This window comes from Oncorhynchus clarkii, chromosome 1 (genome assembly GCF_045791955.1).
Source record: "Oncorhynchus clarkii lewisi isolate Uvic-CL-2024 chromosome 1, UVic_Ocla_1.0, whole genome shotgun sequence".
NCBI lineage: Eukaryota > Metazoa > Chordata > Actinopteri > Salmoniformes > Salmonidae > Oncorhynchus > Oncorhynchus clarkii.
This window is the reverse complement of record NC_092147.1, coordinates 20,406,543-20,423,889: the sequence shown is the minus strand read 5'-3', so window position 1 is coordinate 20,423,889 and position 17,347 is coordinate 20,406,543. Positions and strand designations below refer to the sequence as shown.

General features: G+C 44.0%; 1 protein-coding gene across 1 annotated transcript in view; it reads left to right on the top strand.

Annotated features, from left to right (window-relative positions):
* The first annotated feature begins 654 nt into the window (after window positions 1-654).
* The window catches only part of LOC139382711 (midnolin-like), a 32,435-nt gene continuing 15,742 nt past the window's right edge, over window positions 655-17,347 (top strand). The window contains exons 1-4 of the mRNA XM_071126851.1: window positions 655-945; window positions 3,354-3,582; window positions 5,023-5,110; window positions 5,335-5,397. Of these exons, the coding sequence (XP_070982952.1) occupies window positions 870-945; window positions 3,354-3,582; window positions 5,023-5,110; window positions 5,335-5,397 (456 nt within the window). The 5' untranslated portion in view covers window positions 655-869. The remainder of the gene's footprint in view (window positions 946-3,353; window positions 3,583-5,022; window positions 5,111-5,334; window positions 5,398-17,347) is intronic.

Sequence of the window (17,347 nt, the reverse complement as noted above, 5' to 3'; positions counted from 1 at the left end):
AGCGATTTACTGTATCACATCTACTTGTGGACTTCAGGTAAGGGTTTATTGATAAGTTGGCACACAAACTGACATGTACAATACTTGGTCTTAGCCTACCACATGAACAATGAATCACTTGTATTAATGTGTCATTCCTGGCATAGGATTGTCATTGTTTGAGGAACAACCTGGAAGTCATCAACTGCAGAACTGGTCCCTTGCCAAATAAACCTTTATTTATATCCAGGTAGGCTGTATCCATGCATTGTGTTGTCCTGCACTGGTTGCCTAGCGATGTTTTTTTTTTTTTTCTGTCGTCAGTGGAAGGTTACACCCCCTCCTGAAATCGCTACTTCGTTTACTTCTTGTTAAGGTCGTAACTCAGTTGACTATGATTTATGTTTTTGTTCTTAGGCATAAAAGTCCTTACCCTTGTTTAGACTACAATAGATGCGCAATCACAGACACTACAAATGATTTAAAGCTTTGTCCAAGCGCATTCTTTCCAACGGTGTGGAGAAGGAATTAGGCAGCAGATCTTGGAAACGAACTCTCACGTGAGGAAGAATTCCGTGGCTACCTTAAATGGCAACCTGACTTAGCAAGAACCGTAGTCTACTCCACCCATAACTGAGAGGGCTCGTTTAAAAGGTCTCTCGCCTCCCGAATTGCACTTGTAATACGAAAGACACTGGGGGGTAAACGTCATACAGGCATTTTAGAACAACTGGATCTCAAGCAGTGAGCAAGAGGAGTACAGAGCCTGTCCTTACTCCTACAGTCGAGACGCACACATTTGTCTGCGAATTTACTGTCACAGTGGATAGCCTACTGACCTATCTGGATATAGCCTACTTCAGTATTTCTCATAGTTTAGGAAGATTTACATGCCAAAGCTGGGGAAACGTGTTGGAAAAACCCAAGCTTTATCGCAAAGCTTTAAAGTTCTCGCCACAATAATTGGTAAGTTACATTCAAACGTTGGACTCATGTCAAACCTAAGAGTAGTTTTAGTGAATATTTGATAACTATGTACATTGATGATTCTAAAGTTTTAATAGCCTACCTGTGAATTAAGGTTAGGAATTTGAGTGGGTTAGATTTGGACATATAACTTATCTTTGTTATGTTTATAAAAGGCTACCTATTTGATAGCGGACATTGATACATTGTCTCAACGTTTGTTTTGGTTACATGCATTGCATTCAAATGGAGTTCTGCCAACTTCTAAGAGTTTCTAAACTATGCATCTACATGTAGCCAATTGACTTAATAATGAAATTGATATTGTCAATGGAATTGGTGTTATCTGCAGACAGTGAATGTGCTGTTTTTTATTGATGACAGCACGCATCCATATGTTATGCAATTATAAACCGACAACACAGTCTAGCCTACCTTCTATATAGATGCCAAGTGCAGAGTCTGTGATATTATAACCTTATCCAGACTACCGATTACAGTCAGCTGCAGCTGTACTCAGAGGGAAATTCCCGGTAGGCTAGCCTACTTTTCATTCGAAATGTGTTATAAACATCTTCAACAGCAAATAGACAAGTAAAGGCTCCCCAAGTGCCTCCATTGACCACTGGATGGCGAGCGAGTATCTTGTTTTTCCCAAGCTCCTATCATAAACTCTGTCAACATTTGCTCTATATGGAATACATATTTCGCACTTTACTATGTAGGCTACGATATTTACAATAGTCAAAGCGACCCGTTTTAAACTTTTCTCTTAAAGCTATGTAGCCCGTGAGTCGGTCAAATTGAGCTTTTTCAGGATCGGCTTAAAACTGGGGTTGGAGACAGTTATTTTAAGTAAACTGATGTCTTTGATATGTAGGGGTTGACAGGTATGACAGTTGCCCAAGTAGGGTATGTGAGTTTATGTTGCAGAAGAAATAGTATGTGCATTCAGAGAAGTCAGTGGATAAACATGGGGATAGTGTCGAACTGAGTAGCCAATATTGCCATTTTTTCTTATAACGCTGATTGTAGGAATTGCATGACGTAGGAACCGAACCCTGTATATCTCCAGTGTACATTCTATCCCGAGAACATCTCAAAGAGCTGATGAAGAACCGCACTTCATGAAGGGAATACCCCATCTAATGCGTAATTTGCTTACCGTGCGCGATTACTTTAATGGTTTTGGATGCAGCCAGTCGAAGGAAGGAGATGACGTCAGCACTGTACTATTAGTAATGACGATGATACCCAACGTGTGTAACCTGAAGTTGCGCAACATTGTATAGTACATTTCGTGACATAGTTATAGGAAATGGACAATGTGGCAATTTAAGTGCATTGTGCAACCTACGTGCATTGTTGCCATTGTAGCCTGCATAACCTAGAATAAAACATAGTCCTAAATTTAAAAGCCTACCCACATACATTATCTATGTAAGAATAGGTAGGATGTTTTCATTAATGCAGTCTTCCGTATTGGATTTGAAATTCCACCACATATAGAGTTATCTTCTGTGACTAATATATTAGAATGGCTAAAATTGCCTGAGTACTGGAACGATCCTATTGCTTGACGCGCCAAGGCCTGGCCCCCTTCAAGCCGATTGGTTATTTGTGACAAAATGGTGTGGGAGAGAAAATGGGAGGCATCTGTTCACCACGTGGGTGTAAATCTACTTTTGCCATTGGCTTAGATCAACAGCGTCTTCGATAACTTCTCTTGTGATTGGGTAGAATGCCTGCGGACTGTGAGTGTATTTTTTTTTATCGTTGTGGAAGTTAGCTACTTTGAGACAATGTTCATAGTCGATTTTCATTCGAGCTGCTGTGGTCATGGGTGCCCAGTGGAAAGCTATACAATATTAATCTTACGAGGCTTTTGCATTCTGTAGGTCTTGTATTTGGTTTCAAGGCAGCTTTCAGTCCCATGCATTTAAAACAATAATAAGGACAGAAAGCTATAGCCTGTGTTGCGCATTTTCTCTCAGAAAGGCAATAGTTATTTGCGTAGTTGATGGTCCATGGCATATTCCCTGTGAAACAAATACTTGTATTTCTGCTTGGCATTCATTCACATCTGAAGCGTTTAAAAACCTGGAACATTTGGAGTAGTCGTTGGAACCTCTCTTGAGCAAGTTGCATACACAAGAAAAGCGCAATAAAGCCTTTCTCTATAAGACTAGTTCTGGGAATATTCTCATGGTCGTATCAGAAGAGCGAGGACTCGGGTTTATTCAACCTCTCGGCATACAGAGAAAGAAAGGCACCAGGAGAGAGAGAGAGCCTATTTCTCTCTTTTGAATGCAAGCAGTTTCTCTCTCTGAAAACACGGGACACAGCGTAAAGGGTCGGCTCTTTCTCTCCAACCCGTTCAACTCGCATTGTCTCCCCCCTGACAACAGGCTATCGAATGGACCAACATCCTAGCGCCCGGAGCTGCACCAGCCGCGGGGCTCCGTCTTGCGAGGCCGTCCCGAGTGAACCCTCCATGAATTTGTACATCCATTCCACAACCGGCACACGCTTCGAGCTCGCTCTTCCCCTGGAGGAGACTGTGGAAGGACTGAAGAGAAGACTTTCTCAGAGACTCAAAGTACCAAAAGAAAGACTCGCCCTTCTACATAAAGAAACGTGAGTAGACTACATCTATAAACGTCAGTATATCCCACTGTCATACGGTATAACATATGCATACATTATATAGTATTTGCTATGTTAAAGTCCCTGATGTCTACAGGAATATTTAGCATTTATTTAAACGGTAGAACATTGTGGAGATCAAGAATTACATAGGTTGGGTATCAGCACTATATTCAAGGGAAGACGATATTGGCCAGTGCTACCAGTATTGGAATGAGGAATGGAAACGCAAACTGGTCAGTCACGGGTTGGAGCCGTAGTCTATTGATGAGGAACTTGTGGGGCATACTTGCATCGATTCCTTCAACGTTCATTATAAATACCATTACTGATTAATTCTATTTTAGAAATGATTAACAGCTAAGATTTATGCATTTGCTGAATGAAATGTATACGAGCAATGGTGCATGTTTACTTAATTTATATAGCTACCCTCTGACCATTATATTTGATCTTAAATAAATACACAATTATGCTGAGGCTTTGGGTTTAGAATCTAATTGATGCTATCTATACGCAAGTGGGGTGCGCCATTGTATTCCATGGTTAGTGTTATGTGAAGGTTAGGTGAAGACGAACGCAAGGCATCCCTTTAATTTCTCCCTTTTCGTGATATATTGTTACACACAACTTTCAACAATCACATTGCATACCAGCTAACGCATATTCACTGTTTTCTGCTCACGTTCTATTACGAGGAAACCCCCTGGAGACAATCCCAAATGAATGGAGAGAACATCATTGCAATTTTGATAATGGGAGCTTTTGAGTATATGACGATAGTTTAACAACGCTTTACAATCGTGTGTTGCACATTTTTTATTTAAAGCCAACTGAAACTGTTTTAGTCGGTTTTCAATTGAGTCGGATTTTCGTGCGTTAAATGACAATGTAAGAGCTGTGGTATGATAAGGGATGTCTTTGTCACTTGATGCAAATCGCCCTGTCGCATTGTTTTTCTTTTAAATAACAACCATCCCACACCCCCCTAGAATAATCGCCTCCAAATCAAATCATCCCCTAAACGGAGCACCTTTTTTAATCATCTCTCCAAATAGCTGAATTTAGGGCTGCTGACTCCCTTTGTTCAGCTAGAGGTGACATTTAGTTCACACTGTACAATACAGTAGGATAGGCTTTTCACAAAGCAACTCTTCCACTGGCCTACTGTCACGGTTAAGAAGAGTGACATTAAAGTGACAATGCTAGTGGTCTATGTGATTACATTATCATTCATCAACCTGAAAATGACTAACTTTTTTCCACTTCTTTTTTTTTTTGACTTGATGAGGTCCTGAAAAGGACCACTCAGAATGACACATGACATGGCTATCCAGTAAATAGGCGGAAGTGTTCCTAAATGCAGGAGTTAGTCAGTTAAAATGTCAGTTTGTCTATAAACTAACATGGTGTTTTTTTTCTCCCCCTCAGGCGTCTGAGTTCAGGAAAACTCCAGGACCTAGGGATATCTGATGGGAGCAAGTTAACACTTGTACCTACAGTTGAAGCAGGCTTAATGGTAAGGATAATCAGACACATCAACAGTGTGTGTTGTGCTATAAACCCAGGTGGGTTTTTTGGCCTCAAGATAATAAAAGTGTTATTAATATCAGACAGGTTAATGTAGGTAATTAAGTATGTGTTGATCTCATCTCCTTCATATCTTTGAATGCACAAGCCTTTCTCCTTTGTCTACTAGGCTTACAAGTAAATCATGTTTTTCTCCTTGTCCTTTCTTTGAAGTCTCAAGCATCAAGACCAGAACAGTCAGTGATGCAAGCTTTGGAGAGTTTAACAGAAACTCAGGTAAGAACTCTTTCAAGTCATTTTATTTAAGTGGCCTTCATGAATAGATCATTTAGTATACCTGCTTTAGAGATCATACAATGATTACATAATTGATTTGAAATATTCCTGGTTTAATGTGAAACTTAAACAGCTGGAGAATGATGTTTTAAAGTGAATGAGATCTGTTTGCATGTCAAGCTGGAGCAGTCAAAAATAGTTTAGAGAAGAGCTAAGATAAGAGTGAGGTTGCTGATGAACACAAGGCTCTTTCCATGTTTAATGTTAGTCTCTTAAACAAGCAAGCTGGCCACTGTGGATATTAAAACCAACACCCTCTAGTCTCCTAGCAACTTCTATGCTGTGTGTGTGTGTGTGTGTGTGTGTGTGTGTGTGTGTGTGTGTGTGTGTGTGTGTGTGTGTGTGTGTGTGTGTGTGTGTGTGTGTGTGTGTGTGTGTGTGTGTGTGTGTGTGTGTGTGTGTGTGTGTGTGTGTGTGTGTGTGTGTGTGTGTGTGTGTGTGTGTGTGTGTGTAAGCCCAGTCAAACCCCACCCAACATGGGCCTGATTGAGAGTTCAGTCAAACCCCCATCCGTGCAGAGCCCTGGCTGGCTCTCCCCTCACCACATAGAGCTGCCTCCACGAAGCCAACACAGATAGACTCAACTCATAAACGGAGATTAAATTGACAGATGGGCGTTTCGATCAATAGTGTCCTATAGTTCCTGGAAGCATAGAATGCATGCATGAGTACATAGTGCCCGTGAACTTGATGTACCTTTGTGGAACTGTTGAAATACAGTAAGAATATGAGTCAGTGGTGTGAATCCCTGATATGATAAATAGTGAAAGTAAAGGGATCAGGTCTGATCTCACCACCTCAACCTCAGAGCGGGTGAGAGAGTCGATGGCACTGACAACAGCGATGACGTACTGTCTCAGCAGCTGACTGACTCCAGGTGTGTTGTTAAGTCTGTAATGCACATAGTTGCAGTAAAAATATGTTTCTAATGTTAGATAAGACCTTGACATAAAATGGACCAGTAGCACACCTATATTTGGGGGTTGTGTGAATGTGTTTTTGAAGTAGCAAGTTTTACTTCCTACTAACGTCAAGATAATGAAGTTTGAGGACAGGAAACACATACGGGTAAAACACATAGCAGCAAGTCAAAACCTCAGTGTGGCTTCTCTCCCGCTGATATTTTTCACTGGAAATCCTGGCGTTAGTGTGTGTGTGAGCTCAGCCCCTAGCCTGCCTGCAAACAGCACAATGGTGACGACAGATGAGTGAGTGTGTGTGTGTGCGTGGGCGGGTGGGAGTTGGGTGTGCTGGAAGCACGCCTTTCTCATCATGCGGTACGCCCTCACTCGGCGGCCCACACTGACTGCTGTTTCCACTAGTCAAGGCTTTCCCATAATTCAACAGTGACAACCTCAAACAGTCTCTACCCTGACTTGCCTCAGCTCTGTATTCAGGGGGGGGGGGGGGCAGGCAGGCAACAGGAAAGGGCATATACAGCAGTTAAGACCTATAGTCATTTTGAGTCACTTTGGTATGACTTCCTCCTTCATCAAGCGCGCCTCTTGTCTCCAAGACTTTACTCTAAGAATGTGAGCTGGTGGAACTATTGCCTGGTAAGTCATTCAATGGGCTCATATGCACAGACAATAATGAAAGCCCAGTAAAATAAGAATGCCAGTATAAACCTGATTTGATGTGTTTCTATCAGGGAGAATTGATTCCTGCTTTATAATTCATGAGGTGGAATGGGACGATATAGATTGGGGAGAGATTACAGATACCGGGTAAGATTAAAAAATAGGAACACAAGCTTTCCCATTCGCTTCCTCCAACTTGGGGGCTATCAAAAATCAATCAATGCACTGAGCTCTTAGAAGTGTCTGATAGATTAACAGATGCCCCAAAATAGCCAGGCTAGTGGCTGGCTGGTAACATTCGGGAAAATTGGTAGCTTAAGCTTCTCCCTCCCTCACCCTCCTCCCTCCCCCCAAATATGTGTGGTCTGGTCAGGGTTGGAGATCAGGTAATGTGCCAGGAAGTCCAGTGTGTTCATAGAAGCCCAGCTTATAATGGTTCTAGTCTGCTTCTGGAGGAGTACTCAGACCGCTGCCCAGTCAGGTGGCTTCCCGGGAGAGATCTATTTCAGACTTCGCGGAGCAGGAAAGAAAGTGTTTTATGGAAAGGGAGGCCAATTATCGGAACTCATCAATGGCCCTATCATTTGAATGTGCTGTGGTTTGCAAGTCTTGTTCTCTGCCCAGTGCCTGCCTGCTGCCTGCAGTCGACTGTATGTCCTGCTGTATTTTGGCTCCCTTAATTCCTCTGCTTGACTTCCCAGACAAATTTTCTCCTGACTTCTAATCTCCATTAAGCCACCACCTCCTGAAAGTCCATCAAGACTGGGCTGGTTTTTCACCCTCTGTCTGCCCGAGATAGGCTTAGGTTGAGCTGAGCCTGGGATTGCGTCTCTGTGGAGCAAACTGTATTTAAGAGGCTTTCTTCTGTTGATGGAAGAATGAGAAAATGCCCCTTCGAGCTTGGACTCAGACAGAGTATAGTGATGTAATGTCTGTGTATGAGAAATATGGTATGTCGATGAAGAGTAATGTTTACCATGGCTGGTTATAGTCAGCTTCATTAGCTGCTATTGCTTGATGTTTTAGTTTGGAAAATAAGGATTGTCCAGTCTTTTGTATGTTATAGTGAGTGTTTGCTCATTGATGCTTGTATGAAACCAAGCCCCATAACCTAACCATCCCCCACACGGCCCTTCCCCCACCTCACCCTTTTGTTCCACTTTTAAAGCATAAACCCCAGTCAAATCCACAAAACCTGCCTAGCTAACCGACCCTCCAATACAAAACAATGGCCGAGAGTCAAGCTTTAGGTTTAGGTCTCCCCGATGACTGTTTTCCACATAGGCTGGAGCCAATTGAGTGAAACACTGCTACGAGGCCATTTCAAAATCAATGTGTAGCCCAGCTGGAAGGATAGGAGGGAGTAGAATATTGCCATGTTGTCCTGGAGAAAGTACATATATTGTCTTTGGGGAGGCGGTGTCTTGGCCAGGTCCCTGAGGAGTACATTCTTACATTTCTGTTCTACGTTTTCTCACCTCCTCCTCCCAACACCCTCCTCCACCAGCCAACACTGGTCTCTGAATAAGACCCAGAATTGTTATTGTGTCTGAAAACGGACAGATGCAAATAGTGGGATCTAACAGTATGAGTCACCTCTGGGTCACCCCTCTTGTCATTTCCAGTCACTGCACTCCCCCAGGGAGCATGGCGGGCCGGGCCAGACAGGGGGAATGCAGGTCTGGAGGGAGGTATAGATGGCCTTGCTGAGTCACACCATTCGTTTTAAGGTGTTGCGGCGTGTTGTGTACAGGTTGTTCTGAACCACAGAGGGAGGATGTTTGGAATGACAGGAGGGACTCAAAGATAAGGACGATGGGCAGAAGGAGTGTGGGTGATAAGGAGGAGGAGGGGAAAGGTCACCAGAAGGTAGAGGAGTGTTCTGTGTGTTGGTGGTGGAGCGTTGCTATCTGTCTGATAAGGCCTTGTCTTGTCACAGCTCTATTAACTATATGGTTCATTCATGTTATAGTCATATTTTACTGTTCTTTTCAAGATAAGATATTAGAAGTACATCATAAAATGTGTGTGATGTGCTCGTGCGTGTGTGCGTGCACATGTGTATGTGTCTGTTTGGGCCTGTGTGTGTACGATACTGCTCAATGCAATTGGTCAATATGTTTATTTTTCCAGACCCCTGCCCAATACTCACCTTATCAAGATGGTAGTTAATCAGCCAGTCAGACACCACTGGAAATCATTGTTCTTTAATTGTATTGAGGATTCGGGAGTGGATGGAATTGAAAAATGATTGAGTCACCATGTCAATATGAGAGCATCAGCCCATCTATAAAACCAGCCTGTTGTCTTCCTACTTCAAATCAACTTTTTTTTTTATTTAGGCAGTAGTCTTGCCCTTTAAATTGTAATTTCTCCTCGTAAATGAAGGCTATTAATTCAGAGCTGAATGTATAAATCTAATTGTATATTGACTGATTGAAAGACAATAGTGAAAAGAGGGACTATTTGTTTCTGTGCCCTATAAATCCTAGCCTGACAACGCATTAATACACTGGTGGAGTGTGCACCTGTGTAATCTCTTTGTGATTCAGACAGGCACATAGAGGAGGGGTATCAACGTGTGTTTGAGAAATGGGGGAGATGGATTTGCTGATATTTTCTTTGTCCTATTGTGTGTGTGCATTTTTGTGTGCGTGTGTGTGTGTGTTCCTGTATGTGGGAGACAGTAAGAGCGAAAGAGCTCTTGAGCGTGTGTCCAGTGAAAATATTCTGTTGTGTGTGTATTATGTTGTGACGATCATTGTTTTTCATCGGCTGGCCACCTTTGTGCTTCAAGTGCTCCTGCAGCTTGGTGATCGTGACTGATTGGGCTAGTGTCTGGGAGGCGGTCGAGGCCATGAATATCTTGTTAGATAAAACAGATAGCCCAGATAGCCCATCTCCCTGTGTGCAAAGAATACACACAAACCCTATCGGCTACCACATCTCAGCGCTGTGGAAAAATAACGAATGGGGTTTCAATCTACTCCAAATGTTGTTTTATTCATCTGCACTCCTTTCATTTCTCTGTCCTGTTGTAGAGCCAGCATGTGGTTAAGCCTGGCCCTCGTTCTCTCTCTGTCTCCCCCTCTTATCACAGAGACTAGGTCGGAATGTATTCATCAGTTGGAATCATAGGCCTTGTGCATTGGTGTTGCACCATCTTTGACCGCCCAGAGAATGGAGAGAGTGTGTATGAGAGACGGACGCATTCGCAATAGCAGCAGGTGCTGTGATACAGCAAGGCGAGCGAATAGAGTCAGTTTTTTAAGTGTATTGCTTTGCGTCTGTTGCCTTAGAACCTTCAAAGCCATTGTGGTTGACTGGAAACAGAGGTAATGTAGAGGGCTGGAGGGATGGAGTGGGGGTGGAGGGCTGGATCCAGGAACCTGATCATTATGCCATTCTGTCTCTTTTTTTTTCACCCAGCTCATCAAATTCACTGATGGCCAGCTGTCTTTCTGTTTCTCATTCGCCCTCTTTGCTTTCTGTTTCCAATCAGGCACTATTACAGACGGCTATCTCTCCAATGATGGGGTCTTTTGAAGATGGGGCCTGCTTTTAGGATTTGGGGCATGGTGCAGGTGCCATAGATTTTTTTTCTTATCTTTTGAGAATCATGTTATTGCTTCTTAACCCAGCGCTAATCTGCACAAACAGCATATCAATTGTTTCCCAGTTTGATCAACACATCTAGGTCGATAGGTGAGTTAATAAACTGGTTTCTGAATTTCACCTCTCCCCTTCCCTCCTTCACATTGCTGTTTGATAGGTTGACCAGGAGCTTCTCAGCCGTAATGCAGCTGAAGGAGAAGGGTGATTCCTTCGCTTGAACCCTCCCACAGATCCCTGTCCTCTCTGGTCTCTGACGCAAACTCTGCTCAGTTGTTCATGAATGTCAGCTCAGTCCTGTTCCCAACTCCCCCCCCTCCCCCCACACACACACACACACTTCTCTCTGCCTGTCTCAGTAAACTTAGTGTGCAAAGGACAAACGCCTGCAAATGAGTTCCTTGAACCACAGGGACCCCAATAACTAAACCGGTCAGCCCCAGAGGTGGAGGAAGAAAAGAGAAAAGCATCCAGAAGTACACTCTCTGAATATTTCATCATCACCTCTCTGACACCCCCACCCCCCTTCTACATCCTCTCTTTTCCCTCATCCCCCCATGCATCCCTCCTCCCCGGTCTCTGCTTATCATATTCTCCCTTCTCTGCGTAGCAACCAAAGCCTGCTGCTACAGCTACACAAAATGCCACCCAGTCGCTACTCTCCCAACAACAAAACAAAATGGCAGATGGAGCAAGATGGTGGGAGGTCAGGTTGAACTGAACAGAGAACTGGGTGTTGTTCATATAGTGCTATTGTTCCTTCTCAAACACCCAATTAGCTGATAGGCTATCATTGACTTATCACAGCACTGTCTATGAAATGTACCGATCAGAGTACACTTTTTGTCAGACAAATGGACAACTGGTTTGTCCTCGCTCTTCGCTCTGCATACCATTCTCACTGCGTCAGGACAATAGGAACAATGAGGAGGCCATTCCTTTCTGTCTAAACATAACAAAACTGGGGCCCTAGCTCACTGTCATTCTCTTCTACTGGAGCTGTCCTGACTGACAGGAGCTACTGTCTTCCCAGGGCTTAGGAATTTGTAAAGACACCAAGGAGGTTAAAGGCTCAAAGACTCTGAGAGAGGCTCTTTGTCTGCTTTGTTCTAGAAGTCCTATATGTTTTTGTTCCTGACATCAATGTAATACTGACTTGTTTCAGGAGAGCAGAAAAGCGTGTACGGACAGGTTTTCTTGGTAGTGATACGCTATCTGAGACATGGATGTTTTTACATGATGGTTTGAACAGCCTCTCCTGCAACATGTGGCTGGCTGGCTGTTAACTGTTAGTGTTACCTCCCATCTCTCCGAAGACTGATCTATTTCAGGTGTTCCAGTCCACAGCCTCTGGCTCCACCCCCGGCTCAACCCCCGGGCTCAGAGCTGCAACCTGTCCCGTTTCCCGTCCTGTCTTCCCCTTTCAATCTGAGATGCGGTTGCGGAATGACTGATCAGACCCAGGCTGGAATTCCGAGCCCAGGGTCTTATTTGGGTTACTCATTTCTTTCTGGTGGGAAAATAAGGCATGAACCACAAAGACCTGAGAGTGAGCGGTTTAAAGGGCAGGCTGAGAGTTATGGAGCCATTGCTTAAGTCGCTTGATGCTTTTGTTTATGTGGGCTCGTGGCCTTTTCAGTTATTACCTAATGGGAACATTGTGGTGGGCGGTGTGTGTGTGTGTGCGCGCGCGTGTGTGTGTGTGACACACTCATTCGTGGGGTTTGGGTGAAAACTTCAGAATCAGACTTGGCTTTATGAGTCAACGACTGAGATGCCAGGGCCATGAGTGACAAATGTCCCAAGGAAGTGAGGGATGTAAAATGTAAAGAGAGAGAAAACAAGAGGCGGAGCTTGCATATATGACGGACTAAGTTGAGGTTTGCCATGTGGGGTTGGGAGCTCAGTATAAACGCATCATGAATCACAGCTTGGTGTTTGTTGAATAATCCACACTAGTCTTTAAAGGGAGATGGAATGGCTTGCTCTTCCTCTCTGTCTCGCTCATTCTCTCTCCTCTCTCTTAGCAAAGCCACGCTGATGTGTCATCCCCCTCTCTCTTCTCCACCCAGATCAAACACAGCGCTGTGACTCCCTCAAGGGGTGTGTGTGTCTGTGTGTGTGTGTGTGTGTGTGTGATGGGGTTTTGCAAACTGCCTACTCATTCTCCTGACAGCTGTCAGTCAGGGATACAATCAACTACCCCCTCCTTCTGTTCCATCCCCCTCTCCTCGCCTGCCTCCCTCTCTCTTTTCTCCCTGTCCCCCTTGGTTGACTCACAGGTGACCTTTGTGTGAGGAGTTTACTAGAGCCATCTCACCTCGTGCTTGTCCTCTGCTTTCCCATTCCCGCCCTTACTAAGAACAGCACCATTATGTGTCATTAGTCATCATCACCATCATAGTCAGTCCCTGGGTGTTTTTTAAAAATGCGTACTACCATGCTCTGAGCACGCAAATTGGAGCCCGAGAAGGTGGGAGTATGAGTCCAAATCAAAGTATGCGAAATGGAGCATGAAGGGCACTTCTCGAATGCGTACTCCGTTTGTACATATTTTGAAGCATGCATTGATGCAACATTTCTTGCTATCAGTGGCGGCCATTATTTTAGCTGAAGCGAGAGAAAATACACTCCAACTTCGGAATCAAATTTTGCCTATTCATGTCTCATATGTTGCCTGACTACATCATTTGCAGTGGGGCAAAAAAGTATTTAGTCAGCCACCAATGGTGCAAGTTCTCCTACTTAAAAAGATGAGAGAGGCCTGTAATTTTCATCATAGGTACACTTCAACTATGACAGACAAAATGAGAAATCCAGAAAATCACATTGTAGGATTTTTAATGAATTTATTTACAAATTATGGTGGAAAATAAGTATTTGGTCAATAACAAAAGTTTATCTCAATACTTTGTTATATACCCTTTGTTGGCAATGACAGAGGTCAAACATTGTAAGTCTTCACAAGGTTCACACACACTGTTGCTGGTGTTTCCTCCATGCCCATTCCAGGCCCATTCCTCCATGCAGATCTCCTCTAGAGCAGTGATGTTTTGGGGCTGTTGCTGGGCAACACAGACTTTCAACTCCCTCCAAAGATTTTCTATGGGGTTGAGATCTGGAGACTGGCTAGGCCACTCCATGACCTTGAAATGCTTCTTACGAAGCCACTCCTTCGTTGCCCGGGCAGTGTGTTTGGGATCATTGTCATGCTGAAAGACCCAGCCACGTTTCATCTTCAATGCCCTTGCTGATGGAAGGAGGCTTTCACTCAAAATCTCACGATACATGGCCCCATTCATTCTTTCCTTTACACGGATCAGTCGTCCTGGTCCCTTTGCAGAAAAACAGCCCCAAAGTATGATGTTTCCACCCCCATGCTTCACAGTAGGTATGATGTTCTTTGGATGCAACTCAGCATTCTTTGTCCTCCAAACACGACAAGTTGAGTTTTTGCCAAAAAGTTATATTTTGGTTTCATCTGACCATATGACATTCTCCCAATCTTCTTCTGGATCATCCAAATGCTCTCTAGCAAACTTCAGACAGGCCTGGGCATGTACTGGCTTAAGCAGGGGGACACGTCTGGCACTGCAGGATTTGAGTCCCTGGCGGTGTAGTGTGTTACTGATGGTAGGCTTTGTTACTTTGGTCCCAGCTCTCTGCAGGTCATTCACTAGGTCCCCCGTGTGGTTCTGGGATTTTTGCTCACCGTTCTTGTGATCATTTTGACCCAACGGGGTGAGATCTTGCGTGGAGCCCCAGATCGAGGGAGATTATCAGTGGTCTTGTATGTCTTCCATTTCCTAATAATTGCTCCCACAGTTGATTTCTTCAAACCAAGCTGCTTACCTATTGCAGATTCAGTCTTCCCAGCCTGGTGCAGGTCTACAATTTTGTTTCTGGTGTCCTTTGACAGCTCTTTGGTCTTGGCCATAGTGGAGTTTGGCGTGTGACTGTTTGCGATTGTGGACAGGTGTCTTTTATACTGATAACAAGTTCAAACAGGTGCCATTAATACAAGTAACGAGTGGAGGACAGAGGAGCCTCTTAAAGACGAAGTTACAGATCTGTGAGAGCCAGAAATCTTGCTTGTTTGTAGGTGACCAAAAACTTATTTTCCACCATAATTTGCAAATAAATCCATTAAAAATCCTACAATGTGATTTTCTAGATTTTTTTCTTCTCATTTTGTCTGTCATAGTTGTGTACCTATGATGAAAATTACAGGCCTCTCTCATCTTTTTAAGTGGGAGAACTTGCACCATTGGTGGCTGACTAAATACTTTTTTGCCCCACTGTATGTTGATACGTCAATAAATACATGCTGTGTTCATTTTGGCATGTTTACCTGCTTACAATTCCCACTGTAGTGTGCATAGATCACAAGCCCATTGTAAGTCATTAGGGCTAACTGGCTAGCTTCTACTGTTAGCTAGCCAGATAGCCACAAAGAGTTGTTAGCTAGCTAATTACCCACAAAGAATTGGCATCTGCCTTGCTTAATGTTTGTTTTAGGTCATTTTTGCCTGTTAAACTATCTGGTTGGCTACATTATTACGATTCACATATAGCTCGTTATGAAGTAAAATATTTGCTTTGTGTATATCTTGATTTGTCGCTATTTTTGCAATTGTCCTGGCTGGAAGAAGGTTCAGTGAATGGGGAGATGCAGTGTGAGGTAATACGTCAGGGTGAGTGCAAGTGCTTCTCAAATGTAATGTTTTATGCGTTCTCCACACTCCTCACAAGAATGTACTTGAAGAGAATGTCCTCTGAGAATTCACTCGGAGCATGAGAGTGTGGAGCACAGTAGTATGCATATTGAGAAACACCCACTATATTAACATGACATGTGATTAGGACTAGTGAACAATCGTACATTTATATTCCTATGTGTTGGCTCATTGTGAGATGCTGGGGAGACAGAGGTGTTGTGTTGGGTGACGTCCTCCCTCCCCCTCCCCCTCCTTTGCTCCTCTCCTCCGAAGTGTGTCAATACCAATGTGCAAAGGTCACCGTGGCTGCAGAAAGCCGGCGGTCGATAGAAAAATAAATAAGCTGAAGAAAGAGGAAAATGATGGAGGGCAGAGCCTGGTGATTCAGAGGGTTAACAACAGGTCAACACACACAAGCACCCTCCAAAGGCATATGGGTCTGGAGGGAGCGCTCTCTCTGTTCTATGTGCTCTCTCTCTCTCTCTCTCTCTCTCTCTCTCTCTCTCTCTCTCTCGCTTTCTTTTTCTCAACTTTGTCATCTCTCTCTCTCTTTCTCGTCTTTTTCTCTCTCTCTCGCTCTCTCCCCCCTCTCTGTCTTTCTCTCTCTCTCTCTCTCTCTCTCTCTCTCTCTCTCTCTCTCTCTCTCGCTTTCTTTTTCTCAACTTTGTCATCTCTCTCTCTCTTTCTCGTCTTTCTCTCTCTCTCGCTCTCTCCCCCCTCTCTGTCTTTCTCTCTCTCTCTCTCTCGCGCTCTCTCCCCACTCTGTCTTTCTCTCTCTCTCTCTCTCTCTCTCTCTCTCTCTCTCTCTCTCGCTTTCTTTTTCTCAACTTTGTCATCTCTCTCTCTCTTTCTCGTCTTTTTCTCTCTCTCTCGCTCTCTCCCCCCTCTCTGTCTTTCTCTCTCTCTCTCTCTCAATTCAATTCAATTCAATTCAAGGGCTTTATTGGCATGGGAAACATGTGTTAACATTGCCAAAGCAAGTGAGGTAGACAACATACAAAGTGAAAATATAAAGTGAAAAACAACAAAAATTAACAGTAAACATTACACATACAGAGGTTTCAAAACAGTAAAGACATTACAAATGTCATATTATATATATATATATATACAGTGTTTTAACAATGTACAAGTGGTTAAAGGACACAAGATAAAATAAATAAGCATAAATATGGGTTGTATTTACAATGGTGTTTGTTCTTCACTGGTTGCCCTTTTCTTGTGGCAACAGGTCACAAATCTTGCTGCTGCAAATCTCTCTCGCGCTCTCTCCCCACTCTGTCTTTCTCTCTCTCTCTCTCTCTCTCTCTGTCTTTCTCTCTCTCGCTCTTTCCCCACTCTCTGTCTTTCTCTCTCTCTCTCTCTCCCCACTCTGTCTTTCTCTCGCTCTCTCCCCCTCTCTGTCTCTCTCTCTCTCTCTCCTCCCGCCCTCTTGAAGTTGAAGTCTTACAGAAAATAAGCGTCACATTGTGTTAGTGCTGAGAGCCTCTTGTACTCCTGTTCCTATTTGGGGAGAGCCTGAGACGTCATTACCTCAGTGTCCTGGGGGAGATGAACTCTCTGACCCGTCAATGCTCTCCCTTCACCAGAGCAGTAACAAGGTCCCTGGAAGGGTGAGACAACAGGGAGATTGTAGGAGCAGTGTGGCGCTAATGTTTCCTACGGCCAAGTCGTGACAACGCTCTCTGTGGTGTGGCCTGGAGTGAGTGGGTCAGGGCCTCCATTCTTGGCTCCGGGGCCCATTCTCGTACTCCTAAAATGGGCAGCCCTTCAAGACCTGCCGCAGACCACCAAACAATCGGGTATTATGAGTGTGTGAGGCTGTGGGGCGAGTGGGTCTACGCTGCATCCTGTATCGAAGTTCTGATTTTTCAGGCCGGGGGCCAAACAGAAGGGTGGCCTTTGTATGCCTGGGAACGAAGTTCAGACTCTGGACTATAGGGGCATTTGAAACAGGAGTGGGTGGGCATGGTATACATG